This window comes from Geotrypetes seraphini, chromosome 9 (assembly GCF_902459505.1).
Source record: "Geotrypetes seraphini chromosome 9, aGeoSer1.1, whole genome shotgun sequence".
Classification (NCBI taxonomy): Eukaryota; Metazoa; Chordata; class Amphibia; order Gymnophiona; family Dermophiidae; genus Geotrypetes; species Geotrypetes seraphini.
This window is the reverse complement of record NC_047092.1, coordinates 89,279,145-89,303,907: the sequence shown is the minus strand read 5'-3', so window position 1 is coordinate 89,303,907 and position 24,763 is coordinate 89,279,145. Positions and strand designations below refer to the sequence as shown.

Here is a 24,763-nt window from a genome sequence, read left to right as displayed (position 1 = left end):
GTATTCTTTAGGGGCAACAATTGTGAAGGTGGATGTTTCTGTGTCATATGTCACAGTCTACTTGAGCCTATCATGATCCATTTATTCTTGGGTTGTTTTATTCTTTGGGGGAGAGGGGGATAAAGCAATGTTACTTACCGTAACAGTTGTTATCCAGGGACAGCAGGCAGCTATTCTCACTAATGGGAGACGTGATCCAACGGAGCCCCGATGCGGACGCCTCACAAGAAGTCTTGCTTGAAGAAATTTGAAATTTCGAGTTGCCTGCACCGTGCATGCGCGAGTGCCTTCCCGCCCCGTGCAGGGCACGTCTCCACAGTTCAGATAGCTAGCAGAGAAGCCAACCCAGGGGAGGTTGGTGGGACGTGAGAATAGCTGCCTGCTGTCCCTGGATAACAACTGTTACAGTAAGTAACATTGCTTTATCCCAGGACAAGCAGGCAGGTATTCTCACTAATGGGTGACCTCCAAGCTAACCATAATGGGATGGTGGGAGAGTTGGCAATTTAGGAGAATAAATTTTGCAACACTGTTAGGCCAAACTGTCCATCCCATCTGGAGAACATATCCAGACAATAATGAGAAAAGAAGGTATGAACCGAGGACCAGGTGGCAGCCTTACAAATTTCCTCAATAGGTGTAGATCTGAGGAAAGCCACAGAAGCTGCCATTGCTCTGACTTTATGGGCTGTGACTTTACTGTGAAGGGGTAATCCAGCCTGGGCGTAACAGAAAGAGATACAAGCCGCCATCCAGTTGGAGATAGTGCGCTTAGAGATAGGACATAGAAACATAGAAGATGACGGCAGAAAAGGGCTACAGCTCATCAAGTCTACCCACTATGCTTACCTACCCCCTGTCAATGCCCTAATGACCCAATTTCCTTATCTTGACCCTCGTAGGGATCCCACATGGGTATCCCATTTATTCTTTTTTTTTTTTTTTTTATTCTTTATTTATCATTTTAAAAATTTTAACAAAATCAAACATTTTGTACAGAAAGATTGTCAGATTGATCACAATCCCCCCATTTATTCTTAAAGTCTGGCACGCTGTCTGCCTCGATCACCTGCACTGGAAACTTGTTCCAATGATCAACCACTCTCTCTGTGAAGAAATACTTTCTGGTGTCGCCATGAAATTTTCCGCTCCTGAGTTTGAGCGGGTGCCCTCTTGTGACCGAGGGTCCCTTGAGAAAGAAAATATCACCTTCCACTTCGACACGTCCCATGAGGTACTTAAATGTTTCGATCATGTCTCCCCTCTCCCTACGTTCCTCGAGAGTGTAGAGCTGCAATTTGTTCAGTCTCTCTTCGTACGAGAGACCCTTGAGCCCCGAGATCATCCTGGTGGCCGTCCGCTGAACCGATTCAATTCTGTGCACATCTTTACTGTGATGTGGCCTCCAGAATTGCACACAGTACTCCAGATGAGGTTTCACCATGGCCCTGTACAACGGCATTATGACTTCATGCTTTCGGCTGACGAAACTTCTATTGATACAACCCAATATCTGCCTTGCCTTAGATGAAGCCTTCTCCACTTGATTGGCAGTTTTCATGTCTGCACTGATGATTACTCCTAAATCTCGTTCTGCTGAAGTCCTAGTTAAAGTTTCTCCGTTCAAGAAGTACGTCCTACATGGATTTCCGCTTCCGAGGTGCATGACCTTACATTTCTTAGCATTGAAGCCTAGCTGCCAGGTTGAGGACCAACTTTCCAATGTAAGCAGGTCCTGCGCCATATAATTCTGTAAACTGCATTCACTTACTATATTACATAGTTTGGCGTCATCGGCGAATAGTGTTATTTTACCTTGAAGCCCTTGAGTCAGATCCCCTATGAATATGTTGAAAAGGAGTGGACCCAGGACCGAGCCCTGCGGCACTCCACTGGTCACCTCCGATGTTTTAGAGAGGGTACCATTAACCACCATCCTCTGAAGTTTGCCACTCAGCCAATCATTGACCCATGCAGTTAGTGTCTCTCCTAACCCCATCGATTCCATCTTGCTTAGCAGCCTGCGGTGTGGGACACTGTCAAAAGCTTTACTGAAGTCCAGGTACACGACGTCCAAAGACTTTCCCAAGTCCAACTTTCTTGTTACCCAGTCAAAGAAGCTGATGAGATTGGATTGGCAGGACCTACCCTTGGTGAATCCATGCTGACTGGGATCCCAAAGATTCCCTTCATTCAAGATTGTGTCCAATTTGCTTTTAATTAGTGTTTCCATGAGTTTGCACACTATTGATGTGAGACTCACCGGTCTATAATTTGTAGCCTCTGCCCTGCAACCCTTTTTATGCAGAGGAACAATATTAGCTAATTTCCAGTCCAGGGGAACTTTCCCCTTACTTAGGGAGAGATTGAATAGCTCAGCCAACGGTTTTGCCAGGACATCGCTCAATTCTCTGAGCACTCTTGGGTGCAAATTGTCTGGTCCCATGGCTTTGTTCACCTTGAGTCTTGCCAGTTCACTGTAAACTTCACCTGGTGTGAACTCAAAATTCTGAAATGGGTCTTCTGTGCTTTGTGTTGCCTTCAACTGCGGACCGTGTCCCGGTGCCTCACAGGTGAAGACTGAGCAGAAGTATTCATTCAGTAGTTCGGCTTTATCGGAATCTGCTTCCACGTAACTTCCGTCCGGTCTTCTAAGGCGTACTATCCCGCCTGTGTTCCTTTTTCTGTCACTAATATACCTGAAGAAGGATTTGTCCCCCTTTTTAATGTTTTTTTGCCAGAATTTCTTCCACTCAAAGTTTTGCCTCCCTAACTGCCATTTTGACCGCTGTAGACCTGGTTCTATATTCTACTTTTGCCTCTCTTTTCTCCGTGCGCTTGTAGGAGAGAAACACTTTTTTCTTCTCCTTAATGAGGTGCGAGATCTCCGCGGTGAACCATTGGGGTTTATTGTTTCTTTGTCGTTTATTTACTGATTTTATGAAGCGGCTAGTTGCTTCATGTATGGTTGATTTCAGTGTTAACCACTTAGCTTCTACATCATCGGTCTCTGCTTGGTCCCGAAATCTCCCATGTGTGCGAAGTCTGTGCCCCAGAAATTGAGTACCTTTGTTTTCGTGTTTGATCTATGGAAGCCTTTCCTAAGAACATAAGAACATAAGAAGTTGCCTCCGCTGAGGCAGACCATAGGTCCATCCTGCTCAGCGGTCCGCACCCGCGGCGGCCCATCAGGCCCATTGCCTGAGCAATGGTCTATACCTATCTATACCCCCCAATCCCTTTTTCTTCTAGGAATCCATCCAAACCTTCTTTGAAACCATTTAATGTTTTCTTGTCTACAACAGCCTCTGGAAGCGCGTTCCATGTATCCACCACCCTCTGAGTGAAAAAGAACTTCCTAGCGTTTGTTCTAAACCTGTCCCCTTTCAATTTCTCCGAGTGCCCCCTTGTACTTGTGGCGCCCCTTAATTTGAAAAATCTGCCCCTGTCTATTTTTTCTATGCCCTTCAGGATCTTGAAGGTTTCTATCATGTCTCCTCTAAGTCTTCGCTTTTCCAGGGAGAAAAGTCCCAACTGCTTCAATCTGTCGGTATATGGGAGATTTTCCATTCCCTTTATCAGTTTGGTTGCTCTTCTTTGTACTCCCTCAAGTACTGCCATGTCTTTCTTGAGGTACGGCGACCAGTACTGGACACAGTACTCCAGATGCGGCTGTACCATTGCACGATACAGCGGCATGATGACTTCCTTCGTCCTGGTCGTAATACCTTTCTTAATGATACCCAGCATTCTGTTTGCTTTCCTAGAGGCTGTGGCGCATTGCGCCGATGCCTTCAGTGTTGCGTCTACCATCACTCCCAGGTCTCTCTCCAGGTTACTAACCCCTAGTGGTGTTCCCCCCATTTTGTATGTGAACATCGGGTTCTTTTTCCCCACGTGCATGACCTTGCATTTCCCCACGTTGAAGCTCATCTGCCACTTTTCGGCCCACTTTTCCAGCTGCGTTAGATCCTTTTGGAGATCCTCGCAGTCTTCCTTGGTTTGAGCCCTGCTGTATAGTTTGGTGTCATCTGCAAATTTAATGACTTCACACTTAGTTCCCGCCTCTAGATCATTTATGTAGATATGGAGGCTAGCGTATCTCCTACTGAGACCTCTGAGACGCTTTCCCCGTTGGTGAGTACTAGGTCGAGGATCGCCCGGGCCCAAATGGGCTCCGTTACCATTTGTTTGAGATGTGCTTCCTTTATGGAGGTTAAGAGCCTCCTGCTACCACTGGTTGTCGCTGAAAATGAGTTCCAGTCTGCATCAGGCATATTGAAGTCCCCTAGCAGTACAGCTTCTCCTCGTAGAGTGATTTTCTCTATGTCTTCAATTAATTCTGCATCCATGTCTTACAGTTATCTTGGGGGTCTGAATACCACACCTAGATACAGGCATTTTTCTCTGCCTCTTGCCAGGTTTACCCAGAGGGACTCCCCGGTGTACTTGACATCTGTGATCCTGGTGGTTTTGATGTCCTCTTTAATGCATAGAGTTACCCCCCATCCTAACTTGCCCTCTCTGTCCTGACGAAGTAGATTGTAGCCTGGTATAGCCATATCCCACCCATGTGAGTCCGTGAACCAAGTTTCAGATATTGCCACTACATCTAGGTCGGCATTCCTTATTTCAGCCTCCAATTCTAGAATTTTGTTACCTAAACTGTGTGCATTGACATACATGGCCCTCCATATCTTGTGTTTGCTAAGTCCCTGTGAGGCGTATCCTACCCGAATCGGTGTGACTCCTAAAGAACTGTTTGCAATGTGGGTACTTACCTTGGACATGGAAGTGGAGTTTCGACTCACCTCATCAGGATAATTCCTTTCTGCACTAATATGTGAATGGGTACCTTCCCCCGATTTACCTAGTTTAAAGCCCTGTGAAGCAGGCGGGCTAGTCGGTGTCCGAAGACGTTCTTACCCCTACTGGTCAGATGGAGTCCGTCTGGTCCCTGAAGTCCTTGTAGCACTTCCCCATGGTTTAGGAATCTGAAGTTCATATCCCGGCACCATCCCTGTAGCCACTCGTTCGTCCTCAGGATACGTTCATCTCTGGCTCTTCCCTTGCCTCTAACTGGGAGGATCGAAGAAAAAACCACCTGCGCTCCTGTCCGTTTCAGCCTCTCATCCAGTGCTCCAAAGTCTCTGGTGATGGAATCCATTGTGTTCCTGGCAGTGTCGGTTCCTATGTGGACAATAAGCATAGGAAAGTGGTCTCGGGGTGTGAGTAGTCTATCCAGACTGGCGGTGACATCTCGTATCCTGGCTCCAGGCAGACAGCAGACCTCCCTAGATTGCATATCCGGTCTGCAAATTGGTCCCTCGGTGTCCCTCAGCATGGAATCCCTGATGACTATTACTCTGCGCTTCTTTGGGGGGAGCCGGTCAGTTGTCCCTGGAGATGGAGCTGTGTGTTGGGCCTGCTCCTGTTCCTCATCGGCAGTTCCTTACTGAAGAATCTGGAATCTGTTCCGCAGGGTGAGTTGAGGGGTTGATGTATAGCTGCCCTGTTTGTAAGAAGAAGGAGAAGATGAAGAGATTGAAAAAGGGGGGAGGATCTCCTATGTTTGCCCATTGAGGAGGTCACCAGCTGACAGGAGTCAGTGCCGCTAGCCATTTCTTGTATCCCAATTGTTGGTTTCAAAGCTGATGATTTGGGCGTCTCGAGGATGGACTTGTCATGGGCTTGCTCGGTGATTTGGGACAGCTCCTGGACGACTCCGTCGATGTAGGCTGAGAGTTTGAGATGTCTGAGAGGGTTGCTGTCTGTGAGTTAGTATGAGAGCCTGTACGATTAGGATGAAGGGATAGTGTGTTTGAGAGGTCCGTTTGTTGCCCTAAGGTATCGTTGTCTTGTGTAGTTTGGCTCTTCTTAAGGCTCTTCACAAAGGCGCTCTTGCTAAGGCGAGCGCCTTTGCCGCTTGCCTTCGCCACGTGCCGAATGGCTGCACGCCGTTGGCTCGTCCCCTTTTGTGGGGGAGTATGGCTGGTGACGTCAGGGGTGGGCAGAGTTAGTTCTCGCCTCTTCCCCTGCTAGCACCGCCTTCTCTGCTCCTCTCTCTGCTTCTTCCTGCTAGCACACTCTCCACTCACTGTTCTGCCATGTGCTCAGGACTCTTCTACCATGTGCTCAGGACTATGCACAGCTCCTACAGTCTCCCTTCGGCTAGACTTGCACTGTGGACTCTCTGCCGTTGGCTCGTCCCCTTTTATGGGGGGAGTTTGGCTGGTGACATCAGGGGTGGGCGGAGTTAACTCTCGCCTCTTCCCCTGCTAGCACCGCCTTCTCTGCTCCTCTCTCTGCTTCTTCCTGCTAGCATACTCTCTGCTCACTGCTCTGCCATGTGCTCAGGACTCTTCTACCATGTGCTCAGGACTAGGCACAGCTCCTACAGTCTCCCTTCGGCTGGCCTTGCACTGTGGACTCTGCCGTTGGCTCGTCCCCTTTTATGGGGGGAGTATGGCTGGTGACGTCAGGGGTGGGCGGAGTTAGCTCTTGCCTCTTCCCCTGTTAGCACCGCCTTCTCTGCTCCTCTCTCTGCTTCTTCCTGCTAGCACACTCTCCGCTCACTGTTCTGCCATGTGCTCAGGACTTTTCTACCATGTGCTCAGGACTAGGCACAGCTCCTACAGTCTCTCTTCGGCTGGCCTTGCACTGTGGACTCTCTGCCGTTGGCTCGACCCCTTTTATGGGGGGAGTTTGGCTGGTGATGTCAGGGGTGGGCGGAGTTAGCTCTCGCCTCTTCCCCTGCTAGCACCGCCTTCTCTGCTCCTCTCTCTGCTTCTTCCTGCTAGCAGCTTGTTCGGATCAAAGGAGATGAAAAGTTGAGGAGCAGTTCTGTGCGTTCCAGGTAGAAAGCCAAAGCACGCTTACAGTCCAGAGTATGAAGAGCTGATTCTCCAGGGTGAGAATGAGGCTTTGGAAAAAACACTGGAAGAGCAATGGATTGGTTGAGATGAAATTCCGAAACAACTTTAGGAAGGAATTTGGGATGAGTGCAAAGCACCACCTTGTCATGATGGAACACTGTAAAAGGTGGATCAGCTACCAAGGCTTGGAGCTCACTGACTTGTCTAGCAGAAGTGAGACCAATGAGGAAGACAACTTTCCAGGTGAGATACTTCAGATGAGCCTTGTGAAGAGGTTCAAAGGGAGGTTTCATAAGTTGAGAAAGAACAACATTGAGGTCCCAAACCACTGGAGGTGGTTTGAGAGGAGGATTGATATGGAAAAGTCCTTTCATGAATCTGGAAACCACAGGATGAGCAGAGAGAGGTTTCCCTTGAAGCGGCTGATGGAAAACAGCAATTGCACTAAGGTGGACTCGTATCGATGTAGATTTGAGGCCAGAATGAGAAAGGTGCAAAAAGATAGTCCAAAACCGAACACAAGGAGGAGTGTTGTGGCTCATGATGATGAGAGAAACACCAAGTAGAAAAACTTGTCCACTTTTGGTGGTAACATTGTCGAGTGGCAGGCTTCCGTCTCGCACAGGTTGGGAAAACTGGAGAGGAGTTATGTTGAGAGGAACCAAGCTATCAGGTGTAGAGACTGCAGGTTGGGATGAAGCAGAGATCCCTGATGCTGTGTAAGTAACGAGGGAAAGACAGGTAGTGGGTACAGCTTCCTGGAGCTGAGTTGAAGGAGAAGGGAGTACCAAGGTTGCCTGGGCCACCGTGGAGCAATCAGAATCATGGTGGCCCGGTCTGACTTCAGCTTGACTAGAGTCTTCTGAATAAGAGGGAATGGAGGAAACGCATATAGGAAGAGATTCGTCCAGTCCAGAAGGAAAGCATCTGCCTCGAGGCACTGAGGAGTGTAGATCCGGGAGCAGAACTGAGGCAGTTTGAAGTTGTGGGGGCCGCAAAGAGGTCTATCTGAAATGTTCCCCACTGAGTGAAGATCTGATGAAGGGGCGTGGAGTGGAGAGCCCATTCGTGCGGTTGCAGAAGGCGACTCAAGTTGTCCGCTAGGGCATTGTCCGCCCCCTGAATGTAGACAGCTTTGAGGAAGGTGTTGTGGCAAATCGCCCAATCCCACACTTTCAGAGCTTCCTGGCAGAGGTAGGCCGATCCCGTCCCTCCCTGTTTGTTGATATAGTACATGGCGACTCGGTTGACTGTGCGAATGAGGACAACCTGGTCGTGAATCAGATGTTGAAAGGCATTGAGAGTGTTGAAGATCGCCCTGAGTTCCAGGAGATTGATGTGGCACTGGCGGTCCGTGCTGGTCCAGTAACCCTGGGTGCGGAGGCCGTCCAGATGAGCCCCCCAAGCGTAAGTCGACGAGTCGGTCGTGAGGACTTTCTGGTGATGGGGCGCGGTGAACAGTAAACCTCTGGATAGATTGGAGGATAGCATCCACAAACGAAGAGACTGTTGCAGAGCAGGAATGACCTGGATGTGTCGAGACAGGGGGTCGGACACCTGCGTCCACTGAGATGCCAGGGTCCACTGAGGAATCCTGAGGTGAAGTCTGGCAAAAGGAGTCACGTGAACTGTAGAGGCCATGTGGCCTAGAAGGATCATCATGTTTCTCGCCAAGATGGACGGGCGAGAGGACATCGAGTGACAGAGGTGGAGGAGAGCTTACAAGCGTGGAGGAGGGAGGAACACTCTGAGTTGGGTAGTGTCCAGGACAGCTCCGATGAAGGGGAGAGTCTGGGAAGGCTGAAGATGGGATTTTGGGAAGTTTATCTCGAATCCCAGATGCTGCAGCAACCAAATCGTCTTCTGGGTCGCGAGGACGACTCCCTGAGATGTTGAATCCTTGATTAGCCAGTCGTCCAGGTAGGGGAACACCTGGAGGCCATGGTTCCTGAGTGCTGTGGCCACTACTACCAGGCACTTGGTGAAGACTCTGGGTGACGAGGCCAGGCCAAAGGGGAGCACTTGGTATTGAAGATGAAGATGTCCCACCCTAAATCTGAGGTATTGATGGGAGGCCGGATGAATGGGAATGTGAGTGTAGGCCTCCTTGAGATCCAGTTGTTCTGCTCGATGAGGGGGTACAGGGATGCAAGGGTCAACATGCAAAATCTTTCTTTGACCAGAAATTTGTTGAGCACCCTGAGATCCAAAATGGGGCGCAGATTGCCCGTCTTCTTCGGAACAAGGAAGTACCGGGAGTAGAAACCCTTGTTCTGTTGTGACAAAGGAACCGGCTCGACAGCCCCGAGCTGCAACAAGGCCTGGGCTTCCTGAAGAAGAAGGGCGGTCTGGGTCAAGTTGGAAGGATACTCTCTTGGAGGGTGTTACATTACATTCCATTACTGATTTCTATTCTGTCTCAACCTTGCAGTTCTGGGCGGATTACAAAAGAGACAACTGGACATTTCCAGGATAATTACAGAGAGAATTCTGGTCATTTCCAGGAGAAGTTACAAGAATAATGGAGCTGTATATTTCAAGAGCTACAAGATGCTGTACAAATAGGAAATAGTGCAGATCCAGTATATATACCGTTAGGGAAGCAGTTGACATGCTTGAGGCTAAAGAGAAGGGAACTGGTGAAGGGGGGAGGAGGGGGGAATTGCGTTGAGGGGGGTCTGTTTGGGGTTAAGCCATCTGTATAAATTTTTTGAATAGGTGGGTTTTGATTTCCGGAGGAACTTGATGGAACTGAAGAGAGTATCCCTCCTTGACGATGGAGAGGACCCATAGGTCGGTGGTGATAGTCATCCATCGGTGGTAAAAGTGATGGAGACGACCTCCAATCGGTGGAGCAACTGAGAATGGCAGAATGACAGATGTTATGCCCTCTATGAGACAGTCAAAAGGGCTGAGGAGCCTTAGGGACAGTTGATGGTTGAAGCTTCTAGTGTTGCTTTTTGGGAATGCTGCCTCTTCACAGGCTGTCAGATGGGTGGAGCCTATTTCGGAGGATAACGCCGCTGGTAAATCAACGGTGGGCGTGATGGACGAGGAGGAGCAGGTTTAGGCTTCAGACGCAGGATGGACTGAAAAGACTTTTTGTGGTCCGAGAGCTTCTTGGTGCCGCCTCGATGGACTCGTCGAAGAGGTCGGTACCAGTGCATGGCACATTGGCAAGCCTGTCCTGGAGATTGGGGTCCATGTCGATGGTCCTGAGCCACGCCAGCTGGCGCATGGCCACCGAGCATGCTGTCACTCAAGCCGAGAGCTCAAAGGCATCGTAGGAGGACTGCATCAATTGAAGCCGGAGTTGGGACAAGGGGCCAGAACCTCCTGGTACTCAAACTGTGCTCTGGGGTCCAGATAGGGCATGAACTTCTGGAGTACAGACAGGAATAATTCAAAGTATGTGATGAAATGGAAGTTATAATTCAGAACTCTGGAAATCATCATGGAGTTCTGATAAATTCTCCTGCCAAATCGGTCCATGGTCTTGCCCTCCCTACCAGGTGGAACGGTGGCGTAGACCTGGGAGGGGTGAGACCGCTTCAGTGAGGACTCCACCAAAAGGGATTGATGGGAGAGTTGGGAGCCATCAAACCCTTTGTGATGAACAATGCGGTACCTGGCATCCAATTTTCCCGGCACGGCGGGGATGGAATAAGGTGTTTAACCCTTTCAGGACCATAAGGATCGTAGGCCAATTTTTTGGTTTTGACGACATTTTTATGGTAAAAAGGGCTTGCAGATGCCAAAAAATTGATTTTTTTTGTGAAATATCATTATTTTTTTTTTTTTTAAATCACACTTCTGGCTTATGGACAGTGTGGCAAGTGAATCTTCTCGTCAATCTGGCAACGACGCTAATGAATAAATGTCGGAACCAGTTTGTTTACATAAAGGCAGTATCATATGGAATCCGTACATATCAAATTTAGAACTGTAGACTATCCCAATCAAAATTTATAGGATTTTAAAGTTATGGGACAAATATGTCCCTTGGTCCTGAAAGGGCTAAGGCACCGCACAAAGGTCTGGTCCAGCAGCTTGTGTAAGGGAAGCTTGAGGGATTCAGCTGGAGGTTGAGGAAGGTGCAAAGTCTCCAGGTATTCCTTCAAAAATTTAGACCCCCGTGTCCAGGTGTATGTCTAAATCTGCTGCCATCTGCTGGAGGAACGAGAAGGACAGCTGGTCAGCCAATGCAGGGCCTCGAGAAGGACTCGAGGACGTTGAGGCCTCTGGATCCAATGAGGACAGGGATCGTGGTGGTGATAAAAACCCCAGTGTGTCCTTGAGCTCCGGCATCAGAGGGGGTGAAGTAGCCAGTGGTGAATACTCGAGAAAAAGCTGCTTCCGATGAGGCGAGGCGTGCCTGGAAGAGTGCCTCGATGAATGCCTCAAACGATGATGCGAACTGTGCTTGGAAACCAGCCTCGATGGACGAGGCGAGTGGGTCTTCGCTGAGGCCCCCAGATAATGGATGGGGCTGGAAGCGGTTGATCGAAGCAGAGGTGGTTGGCTGGGCTCACCTCGAGGGACTCGTAGAGGCTCGAGCCCTTGTATCGGGTGAATCGACTCCAATGGAGGCACTCGCTAAGGCTCTGCTCCTTGCATCGACTGGATCGGTTCCAATGGAGGCACTCGCAAAGACTCTGCTCCTTGCATCGAGTGAATCGGTTCCAACGGAGGCATGGGCAAAGACTCTGCTCCTTGCGATGCATGCAACGATGCCAGACCAGACACTCGAAGAGACTCTGCTCCCTGTTGAGAGTGTGTGTATCGCTGAGGCACCGGAGGTGGCTCGACCTTGCGGGAGGCCTCCGCGTGCCCAGGATGGATTTGGGAGAGAAGCTTAGGCCCCATGGTGGTGAAGAGCTCAATGAATTGCTTCTCCAGTAAGGTCTGGAATGAGGCCGGCAAGGATGGATCCGCGAGGCTCCTTAGAGGTAGTGTGTGAGTGCTTGGGCTTAGAAGCCTTGGGCACTTTTAGCACTACCAGTGGAATGGGCTGCTGTGCTACCTGACCTGAAGAGACTGAGGAAGGCATCGCAGCGGGTGCTGGAGTCTGAGCCGGAACAAATGAAGTGGGCTTGAGGAGACTCGAGGCCGCAGAGGTGGGAGACTGGTGTGCGGATGATGTCGAAGGCGAGGATCCCTTCGATGAGGACTGCTCCGCCGAGGACTCCATGAACAGCGACTCCCACAAGACGCAACGACGCTTGAAAGCATGTGCGGTGAGCGTGGAGCAAGGCCGGCACGATTTCGGAAGGTGTTGAGGCCCGAGACACCGAAGACAGCGTCGATGAGGGTCCGTTAGCGAAATCACGCACTGGTACTTAGGCACACTTTTTAAAACCGGTGATAGGCTGGGACATAGGCCGGAAAAGCTCCGCCGCGAGATCGAAGCCGCGGGGCTGCGGCCACGTGGCCTGCTCGGTCGAACGGATGGAAGAAATTTTTTTTTTTTTTGAAAACAATAAAGAACGACGAAAATCAGTGATTAAGAGAAAAAGAACCCAAAACCGCGGACTTTAGAAGGCACAAGTGAAAAACTTCACGCAGAGAGTAGAAGAAGGACTTCTCGGCTCCGCGGAAAAGAAAGAACTGAGGAGACGCGCCCCGCACAGGGTGGGAAGGCACTCATGCATGTGCCGTGCGGGCGACTCGAAACTTCAAGTTTCTTCAAGCAAGACTGCTTGTGAGGCGTCCGCATTTGGGCTCCGTTGGATCACATCATCCATTAGTGAGAATACCTGCCTGCTTGTCCTGGGATAACTTGGTATATTTGTGTGGGATGATTTTAGCTGCTTTAATTTCCTCCAATTCCTACTTAAGTTTACAGAGTTCCTCTTTGATACTAGCAAGTTGAATACATATGGGGCAAGCCTTAAGCCTCCAGATGGTGTGCCTGGGAAGTAAGGCACAACAATGATTGCACTGAATGATATTCATCTTGATTGGTTGGAATTGGAATTGACTGATACGTCTTCATTATTGGGCTGTCTATATATGAGTTGCAGACACTGGGGGTGGATCAATACTTTCACCATTACTGTTCAACATTTTTCTTGCCCCCCCTTATGACTCTTTGTCAGTCTATCGGATTTTCAATATTCGCATACGCAGATGACATACAGTCGATACATCCAATTGATCCCAATAATTTACAAGAAATAACAGCAATTAATGGAAAACTGGATCAAATTCATTACTGGCTAGATACCAATAGATTAGCCCTGAATATCAATAAAACTAACACTATGCTTTTTCCATGGAAGGACTGTAATAGATTACTTTCTCCCATTTCTATTAACGACATTCCTCTGCAGATGGCACACAATATTAGGATTCTTGGAGTAATATTCAATAATAAATTAACGTATCATGATCACATAAGTTATGTGGTCAAGTCTACCTTCTACAGACTTCGACAAATTCGCTCAGTGGCAAAATTTTTATGTGCAAAATCTCTGAATATTTTAATTCATTCATTAGTAATTTCCAAAATTGATTATTGTAGTGCATTATTTAAAGGTATATCGCAGAAAGAAATCAGACGTCTGCAAATTATTCAGAACGCCTCTGTTAAAATAATTTATAAAGCCAAAAAATTCGATCATGTCTCTCCTCTTCTTAAAAAAGCACATTGGCTTCCAATTGCACACCAAATCTTATTTAAAATATGTCTGCTTACATTCAAATCATTACTATTTAAAACCCCTGCATTTATTTTTAGAGTTTTAATTCCTTATCGTACTTCAAGACTGTTAAGATCACAGGATCAACACTTATTGGCAGTGCCCTCTCTGAAAGTTATCAATACAAGGCGTCACACCATTTTTTCAATAACAGCTCCCCAATCTTGGAATGACCTCCCACTATTTCTTAGAGAGGAAAAGAACTTAGATAAATTTAAATCCAAACTCAAGAGTTTCCTTTTTAACGATGCTTTTAATGAATAAATTTCAAAGACTTGCTTACTTTTCACTTTTTACTTTGTATAGTAATATAAATTTTATCTGTTGCCCTTCCTATTGTTCTTTCCTTAAATGTTTTTACATTAATATTGATTGTAACCCTTTAATGATTTTTCCCTCGCCTTGAAATTATATGTATAAGTTAAACTATGTATAGCAAAGTTTGTATTTATTAGTTTTAATTCATTTTGAATATTGTTTGTTAGATTTGTCACCCCTATTTAATTATTTATGAAATTGTACATCGCCTAGAAAATGTGATAGGCAATTAATCAAATTTTTATAATAAACTTGGAAACTTGGGAGAGGAACTAAAGTCCCAGCGAGCCACCAAGATCCCTATCAGCAGTTCTATAGGAGGGCCTAGCAATTGAGACACTATGATACAAATTCTGCTGGAATCTATCTTTTCCCCCTTTTTAAAATTATAAATATTTCCAATAAATCTAGCTAGCAGCTTCTGTACTGTAATCTCCAACTAGATATTAAACCTTAAAGCTGCTTTCTGGTCTGACTATGTAAAATAAAATAAAATAAACCTTGCCTGCAGTATGAAAGACAAGAGTTAGTCAAAAGAGTTTATCCCCTTTAATGACAGAGCTAAGCAGAAAAAGAAAAGGAGGGAAGGCTTGTTTTTTTATTAGGTGGTAGTAAGGGGGGGAGTGTAGGTTAGAAGACAGAAGAGTTACACCACACTATAGACAAACAGTTCTTAAAGTTAATTCCCAATAATTAAATAAATAATAATAGTCTGTGTTCTGGTCTAGAAAAACACAGTCAACCGTTTAAATTTCAAAATTAAATAAATAAATCAAGTTTGTGCTAAAGACCAGAGAACACAGCAGTTTTAAATCCTAATAATTTAAATATTACAGCCAATGTACAAATCAAGGGAAAAAATATTTCAGGTAGCAAAAACCTATTCCCAGTCAGTTGAGATTTTTAAGAATAAAATCAAAGGCACTTAGCAATTTTCCAGATCAGATCCTTGCAGAATAGCACATGGAAGTCTTCTAATGGAAGATTAGGTTCTTATCTTTGCTAATCTTCTATCTATAAGTCCCTGATGGAATCAGTACTCAAGGTGTTCAAATCCATGCCTGCGAACCAGGACTTTCAGAAATCCAGTTTTTTTCATCTGCTCCTCCTACCTATGTGACAGTGACCTCATCAGTCACATTCAAAAGCTAACCAACTTTACTGGAGCAAGGCTTAAATACAAAAAGGGGCATGGGAACCTTCCCTGCAAACACAAGAACGTTCTGTTCTGCAAGAAATAAGAACATAATTAATAAACAGCTAACATGCAACACAGGCAAGAACAAGGAATTAACCTGCTGCGCCCAATAGCACTAACCGAAAACCTGCTATCGGTCAAGATATGTAAAGTAATGTCCCCAGAGGGACCATCTAGCTGGAAGATACTCTGGGCTGTAAGGAGAAATAACCAAGGCAGAAAAGGCAGGCAATTCAGAGAAAATGAGCATATAGAGGGTGGGCCACACTGATTCTGTTGGTGATGTACCTAAGCAATGGAATCATCTAGAGAGGGACAGAAGAGCCTGCCCTCAACATCGAGGACCCAAAGGTGGTGTCAGATCCACTTGGTAAAATCTCATAAAGATGTGAACAGAAGACCAAGTGGCCATCCTGCAAATTTTGTTCAGGTGAATCACTCAAGACTCCATCCACAAGGTTGCGATACCTTGAGAGAGATCGGTGGCTGCTTGCCACAGGCGATTTAAGTCAACAAAATGGCCATGCAAATCAAATGGGTGATAGAAGCCTTAGATGCCAGTCTATCACACCTAGACTGACTAGTTAGGACAAAGAGAAGGTCAGAAAGCTGAAAGTCACTAGTTTTTTCCAAGTAGTAGAGCAACACTCTCCACATGTCCAGTCTTAAGATCTGATCCTTCCGTTCTGACCCCGTGGAGAAAAAGGTAGGTAAACAAACCTCTTGGTTGACATGGAAATCTGAAACCACTTTTGGCAGAAAGAAAGGAACAGTAGGGAAAGAAACCCCCACTTCTATGATCCAGAGAAATGGTTCTCTGCAAGAGAGAGCTTGCAGGTCTGAAATATGTGGAGACAATTGCCACTAGAAAACCTGTCTTGATTGTCAGATCAAGAAGAGAAGCATTTGAAAAATTCCTCAGGATAATTTGCCTCCAATTAATTAAGTTTACTACTTACCAGATAATAAAAATAAAAAGTCTGAAACAGGAGACATACCTGGTACTGAAAAAATTATGTTTGAGCAAATACAACAAATTAATGATCTTCAAAATATTACTGCTATTCTTGAGGTCTCATTAAGTGAAGTTAAAGAATAAGCTACTCTTATTGCTACTTTTGTATTGAGTAAGATTTGTCAGCTGCTATGAAGCTCTATTTTAAATTTGGCACTACTTCATTCTGTGGTCAGAGATTATGGTTCTATCCTGATGTGACAAAATCTACTCAGGATAGACTGAAATAATTCCTTGTGATGAGAGAAGAAACAAGGAAACTAGGTGCTACTTTTTTACTTGTGTATTCGTGCAAATGTGTTGTTAAATATTTAAGTCTGACTTGGGAATGACAGCTCCAGAGGCCGAGGCAACCTGCAAAGATCGCTAGCACTGGCAATCCTCTCCACAGGCTGCTCCGCTGCTGGAATTAGGTAAATGGAAGAGTGGGAGGCCAGGAGGGAACATGCAGGCCTTCAGGGGAGGAGTGCAGGCTTTCAGGGGTGGGGTGCAGGCCTTCAGGGGTGGTGGTGCAGGCCTTCAGGGAGGATAGACCTCCAGAGGGGTGGTGATAGCCTTCAGGGGTGGGATGCAGGCCTTCATGGTAGGGGGGCCCTGGTGTAGAAGTACATGGAGGGAGGGAGGGAAGGGGATTACAAGAAATGTGCATATGCCGAACTGGGGGGGGAGAAATAATGGGTCTAAAAACAGAGGAGAGGGAGAGAGATGGTGGACAATGGGATTTAGGAAGGGAAGGAACAGAAAGGGAGAGAAGTTAGACACAAGGGATGGTGTGTGGGGGGGATAGAGATACTACATAGGAGGGTAGTTGGGAAGAGAAAGGGAGAGATGTTGGACCCTGGGGTGGTGGGGAAGGAAGGAGAGATGCTGGATGAAAGGGTGGATCTGGGGATGGAGATGAAAAAAAGGAAAGATGTCAGACCTCCGGGGGAGGGAAGGGAAGTGGAAGGGGAGGACAGAGATGGAAGATTGATGGTTAGCACTGAGAAAAAATGATAAATGGGCAGGAGACTCTGGCAAGCTAGTTATCAGAAGACAACCAAGAGCCTGGGACCAGACAACAAAAGGTAGAAAAAATAATTTTATTTTAAATTTTGTGATTACAATGTCAGATTTGAAATGTGTATCCTGCCAGAGGTGGTGTTAGACCGTGAACATGAGCTAGGATTTAACAGAGATAGGAAGTCGTTTTTTGTTTGTTTACACCACAGCACTAGTGTGGGTAGGAGAGGGCAAAAGGGGTGAAGAGGCTATAAAAGTGGTGAAGAGACAATAAAATAAACCCACCAGGATGTTTGAAAAAAACACCCAATTCGGCAGGAAAATTGAATCAAATCAAATAAAAAAATTGATTCAATAGGCTGAATCGAATTGAAAATTTTTTTTCCTGAATCGGGCAGCACTACTGTCCACTGCTGCTGCCATTGAGTCCGATTTTCTCAGACAACAAAATCAATTTCAATTGGTGAATCAGGCAGCACTAAAATATAGAATGTTCCTCTGGCTCTCTTTGTGAAAGATCAAATACGCCAGTAGTCTGACACTCTCATGGCCATAAACATAAAGTTGATACTTATAATATGCCAAAGTTTTCATTGTTCTCTGGTGAACATAAGAATTGCCATCTCCGGATCAGACCCTGGGTCCATCAAGTTCGGTGATCCGCACACGCAGAGGCCCCGCCAGGTGTACCCTGGCATGGTTTTATTCCCCATATCACTGTACACTTCTCAAGGGAGATGTGAATCTAATATACCCTTACCCTTATCACTCTATGCCACTCTTAAGGAGATGTGCATCTAGTTTACCCTTAAATCCTAGAACGGTGGATTCTGCAATTACTTCCTCTGGGAGAGCATTCCAGGTGTCCACCATTCGCTACGTGAAACAGAACTTCCTGATATTCGTCCTGGACCTGTCCTCCTTCAGCTTCAGTCTATGTCCTCTTGTCTGTGTCACACTGGACATTGTAAATAACTGCTTTCCCTGCTCTATTTTGTCGAATCCTTTCAGTATTTTGAAAGTCTCGATCAGATCCCCTCGCAGTATCCTCTTCTCAAGGGAGAACAACCCCAGTCTCCTAAGTCGTTCCTCGTAGTCCAGGTTCTCCATACCTTTCACTAGCTCCGTTGCTTGTCTCTGCACCCTCTCTAGCAGTTTCTCATTGAGGGTGACTTGAAGAGTGAGTAGGTCTTGTTTACTGGTCGAGGTAGGATGTGCCCTGTAGTGTCAACACAGTGCAACTAGCTGTCAAGTACCGTATTTTCGTTCCATAAGACACACTTTTTTTCCACCCAAAAATGGGTAGAAATGTTGGTGCATCTTATGGAACAAGATACAAATTTTGACACCCCCCCCACCTTTTTAAAACTTCCCCACGTCATAGCTTTTTAAAATGGATCCATGGATCCTCCCCACCGGTACCTTTATAAACCACTTTTTAATATGAAACACCCTTCCCGCCTGTCATGTGGTCTCTGTGGTAGATCACCCACCGTACCTTTTAAAATGCAGCTAATAGCCTGGTGGTCCAACGGTGTGTCGGCCGTCAGGAGCGAGCTCTCTGCGCTCCTGCCTGGGCCGCGCTGCTTTCTGAATGGCTGCCCAGTTCTCGCGAGTCCCGATACCGCAAAGACTCCATAGATAGCGGCTTGATTTTGACTTCACTTCGCGCTATAAGCGCGCCGAGACCACTCACGTCCTCTATACCTCCTCCCCCTCAGGGCCCATTCTAGGTACTGCCAGGAGAGGGAAGACCTTTGTTGCCGCAGCTAATTGAACCAACGGGCCCTCCCCCCTCAGGGCCCACGCTAGGTACCGCCAGGGGAGGGAAACCCTTTGCCGCCGCAGCTGACTGACAGGAAAAGAAATCAGCAAACACAGCCAAAGTACTGTGGAAACAAACGGTTCCGGAGGCTAACAAATCTCCGACGCTGCACTCTTCTCCAACGGCCCCGTCACCTTACGGCCCATGCTAGGTACCATCGGGGGAAGGCAGCCCTTCAATGCCGCAGCTGACTGAGAGAAGAATGTCAGCAATTGCGACCAATGTTAAAAAGGGAACAAACGGCCCTGGGGGCTAACAAGACACCTCCCTTACCGGTTTGTCTGAAGCCAGTGTATGGACAACAAAAAATGGCCCGAGACTCCTGCTTCTGCAAGGTAACTGTAAGGGCGGCCTTCTCTGGGCACTGCCAAATCTGCCAGGATTTAAAAAAGTAAAAGGTACGGGGGGAGGGGGTGCTGCCCCTGCCTGCCTGCCTGCCACTAGGCCTGTCTGCCCTGTGCCCTATCCCGGCCTACCACTAGACCACCAGAGAGGGAACAAGGTACAGAGCCTGAAAGGGAGAGGGGACAGGGTGCAGAGCTTGGCAAGGAGTGTGGGTTTGGGTCAAGACCCTGGCAGGGAGAATTTGTTTAAGAAAGTTTTTTTTCTTGTTTTCCTCCTCTAAATCTAGTGTGCGTCTTATGGAGCGAAAAATACGGTAAATGCAGGATTTCCTGGTCTTGTGCTTTCCGAACTTGAACTTACGTAACCGATAATACATCCTCTAAGTATGGCTTTTGCAGTTTCCAATAGAGCAGGATTATTTTTATCTTTTCAGCACTTCATCAGAAAGTCATAAAATTTAGGATCTCCACAAAGGGTATGCCCAGAACGATAGGCATTATCAGGAAAGGAATGAAAAATAAAGATTAAAATGTTATAATGCTCTTGTATTGCTCTATGGTACAGCCACACCTCAAACACTGTATGCAGTTCTAGTCGCCGTATCTCAAAAAAGATAAAGTGGATATAGAAAAGGTACAGAGAATAGCGACGGAAATGTTAAAAGGGATGGTTTGACTTCCCTATGAGAAAAGGCTAAAGCTGTTGGGTCTCTTCAGCTTGGATAAGAGATGGCTCAAGGTTGATATAAGAGGTCTACAAAATAATGAGTGGAGTGGAAAGGGTAGATGTGATTTGCTTGTTCACTCTTTCCAAAAATAATAGGACTAGGGGACATGCAATGAAGTTACTAAGAAGTAGATTTAAAACAAACCAGAGAAAATATTTCTTCACACAACGTGTAATTAAATTCTGAAATTTGTTGCTGAAGAATGTAGTGAAATCAGTAAGCTTAGCGGGGTTTAAAAAAGATTTGGATAATTTCCTAAAAGAGAAGTCCACAGGTCATTATTGAGATGACTTGGGGAAATCCACTGCTTATTCCTAGGATAAGCAGCATAAAATCTGTTCCTCAGTGACAAACCATATTCTGTTCTGCTCTGCAATTTATGACAATTTATGCAATTTATGATCGAGGGGAAAAACACATGGTGAGCCGTTTTGTGAATCAGGTCGTTAATAGTGATCATTGCTAAAGCTGTGAAAACAGGTTTAGCAATGATTGCTGACTTTAGTGCATCTAGCCCATAGTGTTGAATGCAGAAACCACATACATAAAATATTTAAAGATTTTATTAATGATCTTATTCTAGCAAAATGGCATCAAACAAAAACCCACAAAGCCTCTAGATCTTAAATAAAAATGCCCTTAAAATTTCCTTTTAAATCTTTTTCTTTTAAAATAAGGTTTCCAACTATTATGTAGTTAATATTTTCCCTTCTCCATTTAGTTCTTTCTGACATTTGAAAGCTTTTTCTACATTTTCTCTTATACCTTTTCCACCTTATACTTTACTTCCTAAGTTTCTCAATAGCATCTTTTCGTATCTGATTATAGCCTTTCGAAATTCAAATGCAAGTGTATTACTTGCCCAATACAGTTTACTACATAACTGTTGTGTCTGGAATGACTTGTCCAAAGTCACAAGGAATATTAGTGAATTAAGTGGGATTTGTACTCAGACCCATTGGCTATTCCTCCACTCCAGGTTTATCTTCTCAAGTCAGTACTGTGTCTAGTTCATTTTACCTTATGACCCAAGTCTGAAACATATGCTTTGATCTAGAAATTACTTTGTTCATACTTACCCTTGAGAGTTTGTTTCTGGACGCATATCATATACTTGACATTGTGCCAACCTTCCAATCACACCCATACGCAACAGCTCCAATGCTCCCTGCAGTTTTTTAGCTACTCTAGTTAAGAATGCCTAAGTGAATGGAGAAGAGAGATTGTGTTAAGCAGATATGCAAAGATTTTTCTTTATTTCTATTGAAATCCACCTGCTCCTCTAATTTTTAACCCATCTCGACCTTTCCTATTAAAAATAAACACTCAACTATATAATATATACTTCTATGCATACATGTAGAGGTAATTTTACAATAGGAATCTATCCTTTATCTTGAAAGTCCCAGAAGGTGTCTATTTTTTTTTAAATAGTATAGGAACCTATATGCCTTTATAAAGTAGAAGTGAGAACCAGGAATAACAGTGTAGATATTCAAACACACAAATTTTACACAAAGGGTGGTAGATGCGTGGAATAGTCTTCCAGTAGAGGTGGTGGAAATTAAGACTGTCTAAATTCAAGAAAGCATGGGACAGGCACGTGGATCTCTTAGGGGAGAGTAGGAGATAGTGGATGCTACAGATGGGCAGACTGGATGGACTATTTGATCTTTATCTGCCATAATATTTCTATATGCTTCAAAGATGGTACTAATACGAGTATGTAGCAATATATTTTATAAAATAAGTGTACACATTGCAACTCTGTTGATCTTTCACCAAAACTATGCCTCTACAAAAAGTATCTGTGTAGCTTTTGCATATCTACATGGCCATGCAATTTTTAAAACCCTTTTCCACATGTAAAACACACCTGATAAATAGCACTTTATAAAATCCAAGTTTATTGCATATTTGATATACCGTCTATTGAGTACACGGATTTGCGTCGCGTCCCCAACATACAGAGTATTTCATGCTAGTAACTCATACATAGACATGTAATATCATCAAAATAATTTTTATTTAATTTATATTCAATTCAAATTAGAATTAAGATTACATTGCAAAATTTGTTCATAACCAATTTGGCAAAACATTCTGTATATGGGGGGGGGGGGGTGGCGTCTCTTCCAAGGCTATTTGGCCTCCTATTTTCAACTAAAAATACCGAACTTCTACCGGAAAAAAATTTCTATTAAATCTGTTCCAATTCAAATGGAAACAAAAATAAAACTTTTAGGAGTCATCATTGATAAAGATCTATCATTCCACGACCATATTAGTTCTGTTATAAAAACGTCTTTGTATAAACTTCGTATCATTCGCTCATTAACCTCAATCTTGGAGACCGAATCTATCAAAATTCTGGTTCATTCTTTGATTATTTCCCACTTAGATTACTGTAATTCCCTTCTCAATGGTCTCCCCCAAAAAGAAATCCGACGCCTTCAATTAATACAAAACACTGCAATAAAACTCATCTATAAACTAGGTAAATATGATCATGTTACTCCAGTTCTGAAAGATGCACACTGGCTTCCCGTGGCTCATCGAATCACTTATAAAATCATCCTCTTGACTTTCAAAATAAAATCTTCTCATCAGCCTTCATACCTTCATAAACTCCTCATTCCTCAATGTTCACCACGAACTTTGAGATCAACAAATCAAAATCTCTTATTAATTCCCTCCATTAAAGAGTTCTATTATACATGGAAAATAAATTTTGCTGTATCTGCCCCAACATTGTGGAATTCTCTACCACAACCACTTCGAGACGAACAACATCTTGATAAATTTAAAATAGGCCTGAAGACTTTTTTATTTCACGATGCATTCTCTTCTGTTTAGATTCTACTTTCTCGCTAATTTTATTCACATTACTTTTTTTTTTTTTAATATTTTTCTTTTCTTTTTAAATTTTAATTTTGTATCTCTCTTAAAGAACCTCCCCCACCCAACATGTTTTATTCCCACTTCCCCTTACTCCCTTTTCTCTCTACAATGTAACTCTACCCTCCCATTCCCTTTTTTCCTCACTGTCAAGTTTGTCATATTAATGTCTTTAATGTTCACTATATGCACTTCTAAATATTTACTCTCAATTACTCTTTCTTTACTTTTTTAAAAAAAATTATTGTAAACCGGCCAGATATTTGTTTGATGGTCGGTATATTAAAATCTAATAAACTTGAAACTTGAGTTCTCCCCCCGGAACAAAGGCTGTTGCTTGAATATGTACCCTCACGATGACCATATATTACATCACTCTCATCTATCAATGGTCAGCCAGTTCATCACTGATGAAGGCTGAGCTTATTTCAATCATAAAATTCCTTTTAACTCTTAGAAATACCAGGTTTAAGGAACAGTGTTACAAATTATTTGTTCACAAAACTTTCTGCATATGTATAAACATTATAACATACCCCCAGAAATTTTGAATCCAAAACAGCTTTCTGTGTCAGGAGAAAACTTGCTTTGGAAAAACTGACAGTTTCAAGTTTCACTGACACACACACAACAGACAACCCCCCCTTCATGAAAAGTTCCTAATATGGGCTTAAAGGAGCCTTGAAACAGTAAGCAGGCCTCCTGGAATGCCACAGAGTTAAGAAAGTTGCCTAGCTAAAAGGTCAGATAGGTCAAAACGCAGATGCTACCTTTCATGATTTTTCAAGGTTTAACATATATATCAAACTATAGTTTGCAATTTTATGTTCAAACATACATGCACAAGAATATCTGTTATCAATTAGGCTATATATATATCTATATCTGATTTCTCCTATGGTCTTGTTTAATCCAGCAAAGTACATACAAAGAATATTATTATGCTTTTTCTTCCTAGTACCCCCTAGTGTTTTTCCGTTAATCTCTAGTTTTTCTGGCCTCAGCTGCAATCTATATTCAATTTGTTTATATCTGTGTACCAAACTTTTCATAGGTTTCTAATTGGGCACGGCCTTAACTATCACATATGTATCTAACTAGATTTACCCAGAATTACATGAAAAGGAGGTATCTTATGTGTAGAACAAATCTATAACGTATTCAAATTTTTTTTCTTGCACACTATCCATTCCAATACAGCATACCATAGCGCCCCCTGGCTGCCACTACTCACTATCAAAAGTTACCTATACAAAATTTAAAAGCAAAAAAAAAAAAAAAGAGAAGGGAGGCATTCAAAGTTAAAATATCAAGGACAGATCAGAGAAAGACAAATGGTAACAAAGGGGCCCATGGGTAAGGATAAGTAAAGTACATCGAGATTAAAAAACAAATTAAAAGGGAGGGAAAAAAGGGGAGGGAATAACAATAGGAAGGGGGAAGCGTTTCTTAAAAGTGGTTTGTGATTATTACTCCAGTCTGGAGGGTAATTGTGACGTCTCTCTATTATTATTATTACCATATTTTTCACTCTATAAGATGCACTTTTTTCCCCAAAAAAAGTGGGTGGAATTAAGGGTGTGTCTTATGGAGCAAATACAGCTACAGCGTCCCCCCCGGTACCCTTTTTTTTAATCCCGGCGACTGCCTCCTGTCCTGATGTCTTCTGGCAGCACAAGGCAGAGTGGCGCACAAGGCAGGCGCAAGCTTGGCTGGTCCCATGACACTCACTGAATGGCTGCTGTCAGTTCTCGCGCTGCTGCCGGAAGACATCAGGACAGGAGGCAGCCGTCGGGATTTAAAAAAGATACCCAGGGGTTCCTGCCTACCTCGGGGGAGGGGGGCCCTGCCTGCCCTGT

At 44.7% G+C, this 24,763-nt stretch overlaps 1 protein-coding gene across 5 annotated transcripts in view; it reads right to left on the bottom strand.

Annotated features, from left to right (window-relative positions):
- The window catches only part of NUP205 (nucleoporin 205), a 1,504,202-nt gene that overhangs the window by 378,583 nt on the left and 1,100,856 nt on the right, over positions 1-24,763 (bottom strand). For all 5 annotated transcript variants that reach the window (XR_004540594.1, XM_033957880.1, XM_033957883.1 and 2 more), the window contains exon 33: positions 21,086-21,207. Coding sequence is in view for 4 of the 5 variants with exons in the window: in XM_033957880.1 (XP_033813771.1) it covers positions 21,086-21,207 (122 nt within the window). In the remaining variant the exon portion in view is untranslated. The remainder of the gene's footprint in view (positions 1-21,085; positions 21,208-24,763) is intronic.